This window comes from Branchiostoma floridae, chromosome 1, assembly GCF_000003815.2.
Source record: "Branchiostoma floridae strain S238N-H82 chromosome 1, Bfl_VNyyK, whole genome shotgun sequence".
Classification (NCBI taxonomy): Eukaryota; Metazoa; Chordata; class Leptocardii; order Amphioxiformes; family Branchiostomatidae; genus Branchiostoma; species Branchiostoma floridae.
Genome location: NC_049979.1, coordinates 9,155,290 through 9,174,626, shown reverse-complemented (window position 1 = coordinate 9,174,626; position 19,337 = coordinate 9,155,290). Strand labels below are relative to the sequence as shown.

The 19,337-nt window shown below is 40.8% G+C and overlaps 1 protein-coding gene across 1 annotated transcript; it reads right to left on the bottom strand.

Annotated features, from left to right (window-relative positions):
- Positions 1-117: 117 nt before the first annotated feature.
- Positions 118-14,008, bottom strand: LOC118423445 (retinoic acid receptor RXR-alpha-B-like; the record flags this gene model as incomplete). Its single annotated transcript, XM_035831605.1, is given in 5 exon segments — positions 118-220; positions 789-976; positions 1,480-1,675; positions 2,538-2,771; positions 13,576-14,008. Coding segments are annotated over 5 exon segments (1,148 nt in total), but the record flags the coding sequence as incomplete, so codon positions are not given.
- Between the last annotated feature and the right edge of the window lie 5,329 nt (positions 14,009-19,337).

The window sequence follows — 19,337 nt, the reverse complement described above, 5'->3', positions numbered from 1 at the left end:
TATGTCTAGACTCTCATACATACTTATAGCCTGGAATTAGAGGTAAAATTGTTGCCCGCAGATCCCCCTAGCTTAAGGCAGGGTGCAAATGAAGAAAACGTGTGGAATAGAACAAACCTTCTGGAATCATTAAACCTTGTCACCGTGTAGTGGCGCAGGCTCTTTAGCACATCACCCTGTAGACTTGTCACTTTAGGCTTGTCCTTCAAACCAGAGGCATCTGGAAGGAAGATGAAGAAGTTTTGCAGCTTCGTTTTTTAAACATTTCTATTGGTCGTCCCACATGAAACAAAATTTACTTTTGTTGTGGTTTTCCTTTGTGGCAGGATGGAAAAGGAGGCTTTCATAGTGGTTTCACTTTGCAATTCTGAAGCAGAGTAGCAATACATGAAAAATGCATGTCCATGGTGTCATGAATTTACAAAAACAAAATCACAATACAATTTCCAGTTTTCTCTGATTGCTTTTTGCAGTGTGCGTAAAACCTTTTCATAATTTGTGGTCTCAGAATCGTGAATCTCAGAATCGTGTTAATACCCGTTACATTATCCACGATCTTCCGGCGAATAGATTGAAGATCGGCCATATCTAAGATCAACAGAGGGCTACGAATATTTTTCACCTGAAAACTGTCCTTGTCACATATAAGGCACATAATTGTTGTGCAATAAAGTTATTTTTATAAGCGAGGCTCGGGTGATTGCCACAGAATCGTCATTCGATCAGTTTTCGCCAAATGTGACAGGGGTATTAGGACAATGTAGACACATGTATGCCAAATGGATTACCTGGATAGAACAGAACCAAGGCATTCAGCAGACAGAACTCCACATGGTCCACCTTCATCTCCTGCAGTCTCTCCACGTACTGTTCCCACAGGGTGATCATGTCCCTGTTCCAGCCCAGACCGGCAGTCTGCTCCACAGTCAGCACCACGCCGTGGCCAAAGAAGACCTTAGGTAGCCATGGCAGACATCTGTCGGGACAAAATACATCACCTTTTACCAATCACCGATGTATAGGTCACCTTACTCATCTGCATGTTCTGGTGTAAAAGGAGTACATGTAGTAGTGAGCTAAGCCAAAAAGCAGTTACTCAAGCAACTGGATAAGATTTTGGAAACGGTCAGATGTTCTAGATCTACCATCTTTTGTCAGTGACACTGAGTAGTAGTGAGGCATGATGGAGCTGTCTCCCTACAAACCCCGAACCAGAGGGCATACCTGAATAAGACGGATCAATGCCTAGTGTAGGGTGACCTCTGGATGATAAACACTGTTTACTATCTGGGTCTGGTAAGCACAGAAAGTAGCAAAGTGAGGTGTCGAGGATGGTATTTCCAATGCTTGAAATAGATCTTTCTACAATATTGTTGGTGCGTCTAACATGTACAGTTTAGCCACTTCTGATAGACAGTATTTTGTTTTAAATCACTTTTAAATACTTTTGCAACACTTGGCTTCGGACTGTTGTTTTACCTGTAAGAAAGTCGGAGGCAGTTCAGATCCATGAACGAGCTCTTTAGGAGGGACATTCGGTCCTCCATCTGCAGTTCGTTGAACCCTGGTACTTTTCGTGCCCACTCAATGATCATCCGCAACTCATCGTACCCTAGCTGCATCATCACATTGAGCTGGCCAGGCTCCGGGGCCACATTGACATCAAAGGTACTTCCTGGTGGGAAAAAGAATTTATTTCAGCAACCAAGAAAAGGAAGATCAACACTATCTATCATAAGTTGACAGGAGAAATAGATCACTACATTACAAGATTGAATAAATTCACCACACATTTGCCATCAATAGGTACATGTGTGTGTACATGTAATCTCCACAAGCAGATCCTTTGATGGCATAAGATAGTACTAAACTGGCCAAGGAGTGTAGTCAGCCAAGAGATGTACATTTGCCAAACGCAACTGGCAGCTTTTGATACTACAGTATCTTATGCTACCGTAGGATCTACTTGGAGATTAAGGTACGTGTGAAAAGGCTTAGTTACAGTTCCGGACCTATATCTGTAACTAAACAAGTTTGTTCAATAATCTGTAAGCTTTACATGTGGCCAACTCTCTGTCTAGACCTACACCTAAACAGTTTTACAGGTACAAATACAGAGTTTAGAAAAACAGCCGTATACGAGTTTACCAAGCTTTAACTCCCAATGGAGCACTTTTTCAGCACCAAGGACAGCAACCAGAGTCTAATACTAATGGGATACTATACTATGCACTAAATTTGATTCGATAGAGTGCTGTTATGGTTTCAAACTATTGCGATAGCAAACTCATATTTCTTTCAAGTGATAGCAAATGTATATACATTTCAAATTATAAGTGTCCATACTGATAGTACAGATCATTGATACAGGAATCAAGATATGGATAGCATGTCTTCCTTAGAAACACCCACTTTTATCAGACGGATTACAAATATATTCATGTATTTACTGATGCATACTGGAGCATAGTCTATTTCTCCAATGGAAACATTATTATTTAGATCCATGGAGAAGAGGAACCCAAGGTTTGACTCACCTTCAGGCAAACGTGGGACCTGGTCAGGTTTGGAGTTGACTAAGGTTTTCCCCAGGTCATCACAGTAGAACAGGTCACTCTCTGGTTCCCCAGGGGAGCTGCAGTCCAGAGGGCTGCCTGTGCTGCCTGTGGAATTGCAGGTGCTCTCCAGATCACTCTGGGATGAGTAGTGGTAGGAATGTCGCATGCGTTTCTGTCCCTGACGCCCCCCTGGTGCCCTGTCCTCCCTTACCGCTGTAAGAAGGGGTGAGATTTTCAAGGATCAGCAACAAAAATCAATATTGTGGGACCTTACTCACAATTGCGCAAATTGATATCTACTTACGATCTGTAGTTATTAAGAAATTATTTTTTTAATTAGATGAAAACTAATATTTTCTAATTACTACAGATCATTAGTAGATATTAATTTGCGCAACCATGAGTTTGTAGTTTTCATCATTATCCACATGAAAAACATAGTTTCATTGCAGTGGTATGTACCAAAGGGCTGTATTTTGTCATTGAAAAAAAATAATATGAGGGGCAATAAAACTTGATGACGTCATCAATACGGCCTAAAAAATCAGATTTAGAATTCTGTCATGCCATAAATTCATTAATGAGAAAACAATGGAAGGTCAAAATACCAATTTAGCCAACCTGAATACCTTAATGACAACATTATTAGATGTAAGTACAATGTGTGATACATTGTACGAAGCTAATACGGACACGTTGAATGTGCTAGTTGCTGCATCATTACCTTCACCAAGTTGTCACGATAGTGTAAAGAAGAGCATTAAAGTATGCAGCCTCACCAGCGCGGCCCTAATGGACAGGGCCACCTCGATACGCAATGTGGAAACTAGGTGACTGCTGCCCATCCATACCATACCATACTGCAGCATCATAAGAAAATACTGGATGCTGTTGTATTTACTACTACTTCTACTCAGTATTGGTCCGTCCTATCCCCCACCAGTACAATTCACTGATAGGTGCAAATATAAGTCATACAAACAAAAAGCTTTGGTCATGTTATTAGAATTGTTATTACAGATTCCCCATATCATCTTGAATATTAAGTAGACTTCACTGTGTTATCCTTAATCTATGCTTCCTATTCCCAATACATTTGAATACATTTTGCACGTTTGCCCCAGTTTCCAAATAAATGTCTGACACCATTATGACCACAGCTTATCAGGTATGTAATGGCATGAAAAATTACAGTACTTTTCTGTGTTGTAACCTTTCACTACTGTTGCTGAGACAACAACTATCAACCAATGAGAGCAGATAAACATCATTTACTGCCAGCTGTGACAGGCACAGACCCAAGCACCTTTATGATGCCTACGTATAGCACCAAAATTGATAGGAAGGCTTTTGTTTGTAGTCACCAGATGGTGGAATATTTAGACCATGAGAATGCTGTCATCCCTGGAGGCATTGACGAGGAATTCACTTAATAAATACATGTTGTACCATGATTTATGACAAACACTTGTAGAGCAGACTGTGGAATAGTGCGATATGATTTATAGTACATCTTAGTTTGCATTGTGCTGCAGAGACTTTTTGTGCCTGCTTTATATAACAATCAACTCTCTTTTGAATTTTTTATATGTGTATTGAATGATGGTGCAATTGTAAGTGTGGCAGAATTGTGCAGATTGCAACATTGTTGTTTTTCTGGTTATGTTGATATGTTTTGTTTAAATGCTTTTGATTTGTTTCTGGGATGCAGCTTATTCTCATAGAAGTGTGAAGTCTGCCAATCGTTAACAGCACTGTCGCCTTATTGGCACCAAGAAAATCGTTAGCATCATTGTGATCACTGCGAATGCAAATCATATTCTTTGATCAATCAGTGCATCAAAGAGAAGCCACGTAGGTGACAAGTTACGTAGAAGTGTTAAGCCCAGTTCATCTGTGCTACATGATGTGAAACTGTCTCTTGTCTATGTCTGTGATTTTGAAATAAAAGAAGCCGGGAGTTGGAAGTTAGGAGGACAGTTGGAGCGAGAACAGAGAGAGAAAGGGTCCCAACTCACAGCTCCCATGCGTGTCAAAGGCATGACCTGTGTCTTGTGTGTGTTCCTTAGTCCTGTAGTCTAATAGTCCCTCGTGCAGCATTCTAAAAGAACCTGGGGCCCACAACATCGGCCCCACCACTTCTTACACAATCTCCAAGTACATGGTAGCACTGAAGGGCACTGAACTACAATACATAGGTGACAAGCTTAACAATGGAAAGCTAACAGATAAAACAATCATGTAGCACAATACAAATATATATATAAAGGATATTCCTGGAACACCTAAACAAAGGATATAGAAGTTTTATATCCTTTGTTTAGATGTTCCTTCTGACTTTCCTTTATAGAGGTGAAGGCTGCTCATACATAACATTTGAACCAATTGGTCTGGTTGTTTGTTGACAGCAAACAAAACTTGCTGACATTTGCCTGTTGTTACAGATAGACTGACCAAGGTCCACTTGCACTTTATGTAACTCGAGAACATCTAGGTCAAAGGGGTTTAGGAACATGGCATTTACTTCTTAGGCCCACTTCAAATAGACAACACTTTCATTGTCGTGCGTCTGTTGTTGTCGACAACGTCGCCGGCGAAGGTATTTTTAGGCTGTCTAAAGAGGATCAAAATAGTTGTGCGAGGTTTTTCCTTGAAGTATCAAACCTCCAGAGTTTTTACCATGATGCTAGCTAGATTGCTGCCTTACAAAACATCTTGTTGAGTCATTGTTGGCTTTGTTGTCACAAGGAGGTTGAAAGAAGGCTCTTTCAACCTCCTTGGTTGTCAGTGTCTTCATCTTGCCTGAGAAAGATCTAAATTTGCTGCTCATAAAACTGCTACTAAGTCAGGGCTCAAATACTGGGTGCACCCAAAACTGGAGCTGTGCATCCAATTTTTTTCTGTCACTTGTAGGTTTTCGTATGTAAAGATGTCAGATAATACTTAAGTATAAGCCATATTCTTAACATCTAAGTGTTAGAAAGATGATAAAATTTCTGTCACAGTAATTGTTTAATAATTTGACATTGGAATTTGGTTTCATCTGAATTTTTCTCTTTCCAAAACTGCAGCATTATAGAAATAATTTTCTGCCATTCTTTAGAAATTTTGTTAAGCAGTAAAATCATTTTGTATCTCTATCTGTTTTTTTAAGTCATGAAGAAAAGGAAGTACCAGTAGTAATTAGGTTTTTCTGACATTCTACTTTATTTTCTGTAGTGCACCCAAAAACTTTCTGGTGCACCCAATTTTTTAGGCTGGGTGCACCTTATCCCAAAGATGAATTTCGAGCCTTGTAAGTGGACTTATAAATAACATGTATAATTTGTCTGGTGCAGGTAAGCTTGTATGCTACATACACCAGTGCAGGTGTGCAGGTATTCAGGAAAATCATTTTGAGGCACCTCAAGCCACTGGAGTTAGATTATGCTGATTAGGGCAGGCGCTCTGTGCAGTGATATCATCATTACACAGTCGAAGCTGCTTAATTGCACGGCCTATTTGCCAGTGAATTTGGTGCAATTATCCGGCTGGTGCAATAATGCGAAGTTATCCAGCTGGACCGCACCGGTTTGGGATTCTGGGATTCCGTGCAGTTAACATAAGTGTGCGTTAATCAGATGTGCAATTAACTGGCTTCAACTGTATACTACTTTCAGCCATGGTAACATCATCTCTCATAGTTCCACTGGGTCCCATGACACCATCACATAAATAAACATTGATTGTTAAAACAAGATTGTATCTGAAGTGTATACTTCAGGATTACTGATGCTGCATTGGTAGGTCTTTGACTTACCTTAAATTCATTTTTCTCATGTGGCGGTATTATGCTGGCAGTATTATGGCATCCGGTGGAATTTTGAGCTATTACAATTTTTACTATAATTACACCTCTGAGTTGGTCGTTCAGTGTGCCTTAATTGTCGCCTGGCGTAATGATTTTGCAAAAACAAGAATCTCGACAAAACAGCAAGACAAGGTGTCTACTCAGTTGAAAAAGAAAACTTTCTATAAAGTCCAAATGGATGTGGTCCAGGTCATTTGCATATACTATATTTGTGTCAGGATTTTCTCTAAAGAGGGGTGCCACACCCCCATGTTCTTGCTAATGTGAACCATTACCCAGGGGAGCATATTATCAGAGGAGCATAAAATTGACAGATGGCCAGTCTTCCACAGTGACCTGTTTGACAGTAATTGCCACCCTCAAAAAGACTTAAAATATACCATTTTAACCTAAAAGTTTTTTTAACATACTTTATTTTCTAAAATTCAACAGATAGAATGTAGAAGGAGGGAAATCTACACCATTCTTCCACACTCACGCTCTCATACAATTCTTGTTGCAAACAATTCTATCAAAGATCTGAACTAGCTGAGACAGCTACGATGGTACAGCAGAAAATGACCCAGACAGAAAGTTCAGGCATTTGGCACAGATTGATGCATCCAGGGGCATCTCCCACGAAGTGTTGGCATTGGTGGGCTACTTCTTTGGGCAATTTCCACCTCCAGTCAGCCAGATTGATGTCACAGCCTACATCAGAATTTGAACACCATGCAGCTAGGGGTCATGGTCAGGGTCATGGCAAACTGGCAGCATGGTCCATGCTATAATGAGAGTAAGGCTTAGTGATCAAGTTTCACCGCAATGTGTCCATACCTACTCACTGGGATATATGGGGTAAATAAAAGACCCATGTCCTACATTTTAAGTCTCAGTGATAAAGGAAAAAAATTGATTTCCCAGTAAAGAGGGTCTGCATGGGGGGTCCTGACAACGCTTTACGCTAAATTCGGGACGGTCGACAACGCTTTACGTTAAATTCACGAAGGCAGGCAACGTTTTACGCTAAATTCAGACATGCTGACAACGGTTTACGCTAAATTCTGGAAGGCTGGCAACACTCGACAGAGGCGGGGTCGTGCTCCGCAAGAAAGATTGAAATTTTGACTCTCTGAAACACTATTCCCTGCATTTTGAAGGGAAATTTTCGCTGGCAAACAAAGCTAAGTTAAATGGCATTTCTAATTAAAGAGTCCCAGGGGTTCAGCGTAAGCTTATGAGGGTGACGCCAGCCAACTTATTTTTGCCACGTCGAGCGCCGAAGGAAAGTCCGGGAAAATTTTGAAATCCTGCCCCCCTGAAACGCCAGTTTTTTTGGCTATTATAGAAAACTAAGTGAAATTACATTTCTATCAGTAAAAAATGTGTTTGAGGTTGACACGTCACATCCCCCAGCCATGATACATATTTTTTACGAAGTCGATGACCGAAGGTGAATAGAGTGGCAAAGGAGATCCGGCTAAATTTTGAAATCTTGACCCTCTATAAAACGATATTTTGTGCATTTTGATGGGCAAATTTCTATTAGCAAAACAGATCTTTGAGGTTGACACACATCCCCAACATATTTTCAGAATTTCGAGTTCCAAAGGCGCGAGGCGGCACAAGGAGGACCATGGAAATTTTGAAATCTTGACCCTCTAAAATGATATTTCCTGCATTCTGATGGGCAAATTTTGCTGGCAGACTAAGCTAACTTCAATGACATTTCTATTTGCAAAAAAAAGAAGATTTTTGAGGGTATATACCATATTTTTACCATGTCGATGACCGAAGGTGAAAGGAGTCGCAAGTGAGATCCGGCGAAATTTTGAAATCTTGATCCTCTGAAACGCAATTTCCTGTGTTTTGAAGGACTAAATTTACTGGTAGACTACGTTTCGACTTACGAAATTTGGGAGGCCAGCTACGATTTACGGGTAATTTTTAGGCTTAATTACGTTTTACGTGAAATTTTTAGGCTAGATTACGCCTTACGTGAAATACACTGGCTACGCTTTACGGTAAATTTTCCATCCTCACTACGAATTACGTGAAATAAAATAGCTTACCCTACGAATTACGGGAATTAAAAAGGCCTGCCTACGCCTTACGGAAAAGAGCATGCAGACCCTCAGTAAACAGAATAGTACATGTATCAAGAATGCTTGGAGTCCATGAATTCTATGGGGCAAATGCATGCGGATTGCAATATGTGTGCAATTTTGACGCTATGATTCTAACGTGACATAGAGTCTAGATAGACTCTCTTTTTGTAACATTATTTGATTATCAGTTGTATCATCTATAAGAGCAACAGTTCAACTTTATGATGCCAACAGGCTGCTCTTGAACTTGATTTTTTTTAAAGGTGAAAAGGTTTCAAACAGTACTGAAAAATGTGTTACTTTATCATTTTGTGTTAAACATGTCTCTTCCCGTTGCTAATGAATACATCTTGCTAGGACATTTACGAAGTAGTCCTAGAAGATAGGAATGTGTTTGGTAGGTAGGCTAAGAGAGCAAGAAAGGCTTATCAATGACATCATAATGACATGGACATGTAATTTGAATACCCAGCAACCATGTAAAAGATAGGTGGATTTATACAGCAAGAAGTCATGTTGATGTATTTCATGACATACACTGTAATCCAATGTTGTACAGGTGACGTTATATAAAAAGCCTGGCTTGCATAAAAAAACACCTTTCATGTTGGAAGTGGACGGCCATTTGAAACTTATATCACAAGACAAAAGCAATGCTGCAGAGCTTGAAACCTGAGCTTGTTAAAATATCTGCCACCATCCACATAATTGTGTTTGATATAAGCCTCTGTGTTGAATTAGTGTCAGATGTGGACATGGTTACTGTTATGTAAGTATGCCTGTGGCTCATGATCTGAAGGAATAGCAGACATCTTTTATAACAGCTGCCTCCATCATTCTGGGAGACTTCATGGTCATCCAGACAGGCGGAATGGCAACAGTTATCAACATTAACTGATTACGTGATAGACAACTAAGATTGCATGAAAGGCTTCTGTAGTAGCATTTAGGTCTGTTGAGATGACTTATAATATTATATGTGGTAAATCAAGAGCCGAAGGAAGGTAAATCTTGAAATATCTGCAGTGGTTTCACATTCACAGCTTTTGCAGGACTCAGCCCACCGCAAACATGTTACGATCTGTTTTGCACTTCAATCAGAATCATATGCATTGGTGGTTTTCACTAGCACTGCAAACTTCAAATGCCCAGGCCACCTTCTTTACTTTCCTATGGCAAAATTAAAGACTCAGCTAATAGATGAATTTAGTATTGTACTCTTTCGCCCATTTCAAAAGATGGCAAGTTCCAACTTTGAGGGAAGGTGAAATGGCTAGTACAGGCTCAGCCCTGCTTTTTACATCCTCTGTGAAAAATAGAGGTTTTGAGATTCAGCAGCAGCATAGTAAACTGATGTTGTACTTGCAGGGAAATAAATTGTATGTCAAAAAATATTCACTGCACAACAAACAATTTGTGGTTGTCTAAGATCTAGTATGAAGAATACTTTTTAGTGAAAATGAAGTGAATGAAAGTCAAGTACCGTGACAATTCTTTGGTAAAAAGAGGCAGCTGTATTAAATGACTCATTACTTAATACTCATAAGGGTGCTGGAGGTTTTTCAATACCTAAAGTGCTTCTGAAGAATTGCTGTGCTGGAATGAGGTTGCTTGGCAACCAGGTTTAAAATAGTACTTGTAAACTTGAAGTCCATTTGCAACAATTGCTCTGCATTATGGAGTTCACTGAAAGCATTCAGTCTTTTATGTGTCTAAAGACAACAGCAAAAGGTAAAGGAACATTTTGAGTAAATAAGTACAGAAAATTTTATGTACTTCTTCAATACCAGCATCAATTAAAACAGGTGATATATACTAGTACAAAGGGGACTTTTTTAAAGGTTAGCTATGCAACAGTATCTTTGTTATGGAAGTTGTGTGATTAAAATCAAGGTTGGACAAAAGTTATTGAGCCACCAGGACTATATGTAAATCCTCTTTACTGAAAAGCACCGGCTAGTAAGTATCATCATTCCTATTTCCCTTTTTATGTCAATATCCCCCATCTCATTTTGGAGATACCACCATCCCTCCCATCAAGAAGCTTGATTGTATTACAATTATAGAACAATGGTCAACCCACTGTTTATGAGATGGCTGTCTTACCTGATGAGTTTAGGGAGAAAACTATCCTTATCACTACAATGACAGCCCTTATCATTGCAATTGAATTGTTCTCCAAGGTAAGCCCTGAGTACAATAAAATGACTTAGTCTCAGGGCAGTGAGTGTAAGGAGCCATGGTAGCAACCAGATGCCTGGCTAGTGTTTACTACCAAGTATCACTGTTTGGATGATATATTTTTTGCTGGGAGGTTTGGTAAAGACTACCCGTACTACTCTCCAAGCAGAGGTTGAGTCGCGTAGATAAAGTAGTAGTCGGAAAAATTACACGAACGCCTGTGTAATTTTTCCGACTACAGTTGTACTACTATATCTACGCAACTCCACCTCTGCTTGGAGAGTATACTCTTACCACTGTGCCAGGGCTCTGCAGTGAGATATTGTGCTTCAGACTAATTGCCCACCGTATGTATTAGTAATGACACACGACACAAGACAGCTCTTGTGAAATGTAATTAGGCTATAAGCACAACTTATGGTGATTACGTATGGATCATTGACTGGGTCTGTCAAATGACATCAAATGATGATGACAGACATATGCTTTGCATTACTACCGTTGAACTACCATTACTGTTTCTAATCCAGGCAACCCACATGCAAGAAAGCAACAGCAGGAACCCAAATCCTACAATTACAATGGCTGCCTCTCATTAATCCTTTGGGACTGACAAGTGTTGCGTTGACAGTCCGTGTCATCTCCAGTGGTTATTGGCCAAATTAGAACTGTATGTAAAAGAAGTGTTTTACAAAAATGAGAATGCCTAGTTTTCTGATAGCCAACAGGCACAATATAACATACAATGGTGAGAACTCCTTGATATAATGAATATGTCACAGTGCGTGGTAGATGAAGGACTTGTTCACAGCTCGGTCCACCATCTTGATACGTTTGTATAATGTATCCAGTAATTAGCCATATTGAGTCATTCCCAAGAAATATGCATCAAATCTAAAAGCTTTATTACATACAGTCTTATCATAAATATCATACATCAGGTAATAGATAAAAGGCCTGACCTGAATTATGTATATCTTTTGGCGCAAAATTTCATTCTGCATGAAATATCACATGAAACAGTAGCAATGCACATGGAAACAATCAGTGTGACATATTGTTGGAAAAAGAATCTATTTCCTAGAATGCTCTGATTAAATCAAAATACAGAATCCAGTAAACATTTGATGAGGAAAGGCTGCTTGTCTGCCATGAAATGTTATGTAGGCAGATTGTCACTGGAACTGGTGCTGCAGGTCACAGAATACATCTATAGAGCTGGACTTAGCGGATAAATGATGCATTTAGATATGCTACAATTTTCAAATAACTGCCATAGTGGATAGGCTTCCAAAGTAGATGGCAAAATTCTTGTTTTTGAGATAAATAAACAAATGAGACTCTGCATGCACCCAAGGCAGGATTGTAAATGACTCATTATATATTATTGCTGAAAGCAAATGATAAATCAGTCATCCTCTTTAAAGGTGAAGCACAATCTTTCTTCTTTTGAAAGGAATTTTGTGCATGTACAAAAATCACCAGTAAATCCAGCTAGGATAAACTTCCAGAGCTCAGTCTGCTCAGTCTTGAGTCAGCCTTGGTGTTTTAAATACCAGTGTATCTGATTGGTGGAGGTCTGGTTAAGACAGTGGCCAAGACAAGTTATTCTTTTAATCTTTAGGAGACTTTTGATATGTATTAACAGTTGAGGAATTAGATAAAGTTTGGTTGTAGTATGTCATAAAGAGCTGGAGTGAGCTTCACCTAACCTAGCAAATAAAGTAATGTCAACATCACATGCAAATTTAGCAATTAACAAAAGAATGTGCAAATCATAAAACCACCTGTTTTACGTTTACTAGTAACATGTTTTCTCCTGCATGTATGTGTAAGTAAAAAAAATAATGCTATTCTGCTGGAAGTAATTGGAATACATATTTGGATATTAAAGGCTTTGTGATCCATAATTGTCCCTCTATGTGTGGTGGGAAGACCATTATTCAATGTTCACACATAACTGTCGTTAATGACAGCAATGTTCTATAACGGTATAGCACTCTTGGGAAGAACACTGTCTGAAAGGAAATTTGCAAAGAAGATGTTCAAGAAATACTGCTCCCACTGACCCTATAAAGGCTACTGGGGAAATGCCGCACTGCAGCAACTCAGTAAATCATATCTCCTTATCATCCCGTTCGATTCATAGTGCCAGGACCTATCTTGGTGCTTGCTTATGATAAAAAGGCTATTTTGATTGATAGGAAAACAGGACACTGAGAGGAGCATTCCTCCATTCAATTTCAATTTCTGCACAAACCCCACCCATTTTTTCTAATGATGTATTCTGTTGGTTATTTCTCTAATCGGTTCTTCATACTCAAAAGCCACATTAAATATGGCACCCAATTAGCAATTCTATTGGTAGATATATCGATTCAAGATCAATTAGCTGTTTTCAGTACAACTAAAAGGTCTATACTCCTTCCACCACTATCTGCACACCCCTATGAAAAGTGCAGTAGTGAACGAGCCGTGTGCTTGGCCGTGAACTCTGTCCTCGCCAAGGCCAGCCCGCGGTATAAAACGGGCCGTAGAATTTGCATAAAATCCAGCCGCGCAACATTTCTAGATGCACCGCTTCTCCTGCATCCAAAGTACATCTGTCTGGGGACCATGCCCGTCCGTATCAGTGCCCATACATGTAGATACAGTGCAGACCACTAGCATGCAAACAAACGCGGCCACACACCCACAGGCCCGTGCAACAGGTGGGACTCAACAGCGATTTACATGAGATCGCTAATGCATAATTTCGAGGCAAACACGTCTTGTGCGAGGGGTAGCGGCTTACCGGTCCGGCTTGCGCCCGGCCGGCTACCTCAGATCAACAAAGACGGAATTCAACTATACAATCATACGCTCAAAGCATGATCTACATCAAAACTGTTGTACCCACCTTCCTTCTTCATCCCGTTGTCCATACATTTCTGGAATCGGCAAGACTGGCAGTTGTTTCGAGTGAATTTGTTGATTTCACAATGCCCCTCCCCTTTACACTTGTACGACAGGTTCTTCTGTACTGTCCGTTTGAAGAATCCCTTGCAGCCCTCGCACGAGTACACCGAGTAATGATAGCCAGAAGCCCTATCGTTGCATATCAGGCAGAAAGGCGGCGGCGGCCCGTCCGTGAACGGAGGGTTGAGGCCGAGCAGCTCGCTGTTCGCGGCCAGCTCGGTGGTGCCCGCCTGCGCGTCATCTCGTCTCGCCATGTTGTTTACCTCAATAGCTCCCGTCGGCCCCCGCGCTGTGACCTCAGGTAACCTGAAATGAACTCCACTTGCTTGGCTGCTGGGCTGTACCCGAATCTGGGTCATTGCTAACATTAAAGTAAAGTAAAAGCAGTCGTTCAACTTCAAGTGTACTTGACAATAACTATGTATGCTCTAAAACAGATGTTTCATAACAAAGATTGGAGTAACCTTAAAGAGGTGATGCAATGCAGCTTCGCTAGGGATAGCGTTTTTGGCCAAGCGCATCGGCTCACTCCCTACTCTCTCGAAAAGTGTGTTGGGTTCTTTTTTGAGCACCCTCATACACAGGGCCAGCAGTGGGGCTGAAGATTTTTTTAAAAAAGCACCAAACGAAACATATCAAAGGCATATCCATCAGTCATGCATGTAATACAATGAGGCATTTTAGACTTGAACTTGAAGTCGCTTTTGGTGCTCGCGTACTCGTTTGTCATCCCCGTTGGGCACGGGTTGGGGACCGCTCGGAATTCCTGCTATGATGTTTGCATACCCCATGTCTACTCTGGACAGTCACGACAGAGGAGGACTGATCATGCCTTCTTTACGTTAGCTGGGCAGCCCCCTTCTCGGCTCAAAATAGAATGATTCATTGTCAAGTAAACGTGAGTGGACAACAGGCGCCTCCAAGATCATAAAAGGATAATTACTTGATAAATGTCGGAATGATTTAAGTAAGATTTCGTTTCATTCATCTGTTTATGAACAACAGTAGACATTGGCGTCCATATGCACATCAAAGAAATTTAAGTTTCAGCTGTTTAGTAATGAAACATCTGTTTTTGAACATGCTTAGTTCTTGTCAAGTACACTTCAAGTTGAACGACCACAGCGACAGACCAGCATACCATTGCTATTCATCACATTCCACTTTCCAGTACATTGTTATATGATCGTTCCGCCGGGACACACTATGCTCGTGACCAAAGGTCAGGGAGGGGCGACTCTACTTGGCAATGCTTGAGTTATAGTTGATAGTTTCTTTATCAGAAAGGCATGGGTTCCACCACGGGATACGATAGAAAAGACCAATACAGTAGAAGACGGTTAATTGCACAACGGATTAACGCACACTTCTGTTAACTGTACTGAGTCACCTCCTTAACCGGCCTCTCTGGGAACGTTGGCAATTTTTTTGGGGGGGGGGGGGGGGGGGGTAGGTCGATTCGCGATTTTTAACCGGGAATATCATGCCGGGAAAGGAATATATGCCGGGAAAGGAATATACACCGGAAAGCTTGTACGGTCGAGGCGGAACCCCAAAACTGATGCGAGTGTGTGGATAAAAGAACGCTTGAAAAATAAATTTGTTATCTCATCTTCTTTGACATTGGAACTGACATTGGAATTCTAAGACATTAGTATACAATATATATATTTTTCTTGTGAATTTACAGTACGGTTGAAAACCTTTCCTTTCTAAACGGCCGAAAATTCAGCGCGGGCGGATGTCATCTATATACATGTACTGTACTAGTAATGGAGTCATCATCGCCTAACTTTGATGAACTTTTTCTTACAAACCAGCATCATTCATCTTTTTTTTTTCATGAGATATTTTGTCGTATCTCTGTCTGTGTTGGAGCGCTGAAATTTGGCCAACTTCGACGGTGTTTCTTCTCCCGTCCCGGCACCTGTTTTATATTACATGTTTGAGACCCCATAACGATTTACGTCACTGAGGTTCAACAAACGGTAAAACTGTGGTAGGAAAATTCTCTGAGCATATTAGAAAAAAAATCAAAGGATCTATGAAGTCCCTACTGGTGTTAACGTTACCTATTGACCTTTTAGGACATCCCTAGCCCCATGAGCCCTAACCAGTACTGATACCAGCTATGTTGGGCCTGACTCTCCAAGCAGAGGTTCGGCTCCGGCTGTTTTTTTAGGCGTTTTGTCGGACTTTCTATTTTGTACCGGTTTCCTCGCGTTTGGCCGGCAGACATGAGGAAAACGGTACAAACTAGAAAGCCGGACAAAAAACGCATGAAACACGTGATAAACAGCAGGAGCCGAACCTCTGCTTGACCAGTTGGAAAATAAGCTCAATGCTCCCCGAGCAATTTCACAAACTGACCTGGTTTGTCCTGCAGGAATGAAATGTTCAACTTATCTTCTTTTCCAATGATGTACCATGTAGACAGGACTGCCCGGTCATCATGCCAGGTCATCTTACAGATTGTCTCCATCCTCTCCTCTTTTTATTCTCCTAGCAGAGCTTTCGGCTGGGGGTAGTTTAGTGGTGGTCGCGACTTCTAGGCACGGCGGCAGCGCAGCCGTAAAGAGTACTGGCCTCTACTACTGAAAGCTCTGCTTGCAGAATACCCTTTTTGTTCGGCATCAAAGGTGCACAGTGGATTATCATTTGTGGACACGGTTTGAAGGGATTCGTTACGAATATAATGTGCGGAACACTGACTCAGCAAGACTTAAGATTCGCTACATTTGTATTCAGGATGCTTGTCCAGATAAATGTTTTCAAAACGATACACGTATTATTGAACACAGCCTTATCTATTGTTTTCGGCTGACTGAATTTTGTCGACACGCCGGCGTTCGAAACGTTTACAAATATGTCTATTTCAACAGTTGATGAATACATAAATAGCGTCTCCGATTTATTCTAAAACGACAGGCAGACATAGCATCCAAGCACCTGATTTTTTTTCTTCATCTTCATGTATTTTAAAGAAATTTGGAGCCCGATCCATCCTTTGACGTGAGGCAAGGAATATCTTATTTCACAAAAAGTTTTTAACCTTTTACGAAACATGTCACGATGTTATAATCTAACCCTACCGCGGATGTACTGCAGCACCGGAGAACTAGTACTGATGGTTGGAGGACATTATTTCTGAACGAAGGATCAGGAATGTTGTCGTTTTCTTCTCTTTTCTTTCTGGATGAGGCTCTCTTCATCGCTAACGATGGCATGAACATCTGACTGGAGTCGAATTTGATTGACTGACTTGATACGAGCTTCAGTGCATAACCCTATGGCCATCTTCGACACATCACCTTCTTGAATATCTGTTTATCGGCCTAGTCCCTACCAGACTCCATAGGTCACCAGAAAATATGTAGAAACTGGCCCCAAACAGGTAAGACATTACACCAGAGGTGTTAGCAAATAGTTGGCATGTGATCTGTCTAATTTTTTAAAAATCATTTTCCAGTGACTATGACTATGAGGTCAAGTAGACTACTATATCGATCTCTCCTAGCCGGGCTAAATAATAAATCACCCTCCTAGTTGCCCGGTGCTCCTTCTACTGTTCTAGTCTCGTAGGCAGGCCGTTGCCTATCACTGATACAAACCAGGTCTCCGAAGTGTCTTTATTGACGTGTCACATTCTAACCCCCATGCGCTTAGCAAATCTTCAGATCGATCGAGGGAAATCACGGCGTTCTTTGCTGCTCCGCTTTTCACCTTGGGAGTGCAGGCCACCGGGAAGGTATGAAACTTCATGGTCTTGGCTCTGAAAATCTTCTTACAGTAACATTAGGGCTAAGTGACGGAACATGCTATGCAATTGAAAGTATTTACGTAGCTATGGTTAGCCGAATTCAACTTTTCGTATTTCAGATCACTTTATTAGTACATGTACTTAGATACCTAAAATGCTGAATGAGACCCAAAGATGACAATGAACGATTTTCTATTTTCTGAAGACACTTTATTAGAATTCTAACACGGTACACTTTATTGGCATTCAATTTGGATGATTCTGTAAAGAAATCTACGAATCGACGTTCGACTCCGCGCACAGTATTGCCAGATTCGACCGACAAATCAACTCAACATCTGTTTTAATTCAAGAGTCGCATATTGAAGTTTCCTCCATGTTGACACAAGCAGAAGGGATACGTACTGTTATCTCACCTGACCCACACATCACGCACGTCCTGACGTCGTTAGTGTACTCAGTGCAGTCATCGGTGGTAAAGAGTTTAGAAGCATTACTACACGTCTACGGTAATTATTGACCGAATTATAGTGTTCTTTCTGGACATTACGTCGACGCTTACATCAGGTGTCCAAATCATCGCTTGCATTAATGGTTGAGACCAAAAAATACCCGAAGGAGCGGTCTTAGTGGAATCGGCAAGCCTGTGAAAATAAACACAGCAACATCCCTCACACATTTCAGTACGCTAACGTTGACTGGTCAAAACAAACTTCATGTATCACGCGACAAATGCCAGTCGGAACGGTTCGGACCAAATCAGACTGGAAGCAAGTTGGTGGGAAAACTATGGTTTTCGGTCTACTTACAGATTTGGATGGATCCTTTGCTAAAATCACATTTACACATACGTTTGTTTTCCTGTTAAAATTGCACCAAACCTCAAAACAATATATCTAAACATTACCTCGAGTGATGGACATGCCTTCGACTGTTATGAAATACCTTGCACACGTACTGCGGCATCCGGGTCGTAACCGATCAGTCCGAAAGAAGCGGCTGGTGTGGATTTCCGTTGACCATTTGTTCCATACGTAGTTGGACAAAAACCAATCGCAATGACGTCAAAACATCTGAGGGGATCACGAAAATCAAGTACACTCGATCGACTTCGTACCGTAGTAGCCCTCGCCAACGACACACACAAGAAAATTTCTGGAAAGAGCACAGCTCTTGGTAAATCTGAGTTAAGTGTTTCCCTCCCTCAGTCCTACTTGCTATGCCTGTTAAACTTGGTCACACCAAGATCACAGTTTTGTCAACATGAATATTTTGCTTAATTATGACATTTTTTCAAAGGGTGATTTGTAATTGCAACGGACATAAAAGTCAAAATCTGTGATCTTATTAAAAATTGTTCTAAATGGGGAGAACCCATCAGTTATTACAAGTCAGACCCTCACCTCACCTCGCCTCTCCCTGGACCTCTTTGTAGGTCGTATGGGGCACCATGAAGTCGGGACCAACGAGAGAAAAAAGGACCGAAATTTCCGTTATTTCAAAGTTTAGAATCTCCCTCTCGCCAAAGTTGTCCTAATCAAAATAAAGGGGATTAAATCGCTTGCTCACAAACAAGGAAGCTTTGAACCCCCGTATTTTAAACTTAGATCTATTTCAGTCTGCAACTCAGCACTTCTCTCAAGTTGGTTGCATTACAGACATTACCATATGTTGTTGAAAAAGTACAACGTGCCATTAACGTCTTAGCAAATGGCCAAACAACTCGGGATCAGAACTACTACCAGAATGTTCTCATGGGATTATCACAAAGCTGACTAGTAACTGGGCAGAAAATTAGGAGATGGGAAATGTTACATCAAAGAGAATGTTTATGGCCAACTATACAGCACATGACGTTTACCGTTGAATACACAAAAATGTCAGTACATCTGTTTATCTTAACATAAATAAATGCCCGAATATAGGAAAGAATTACACTACTA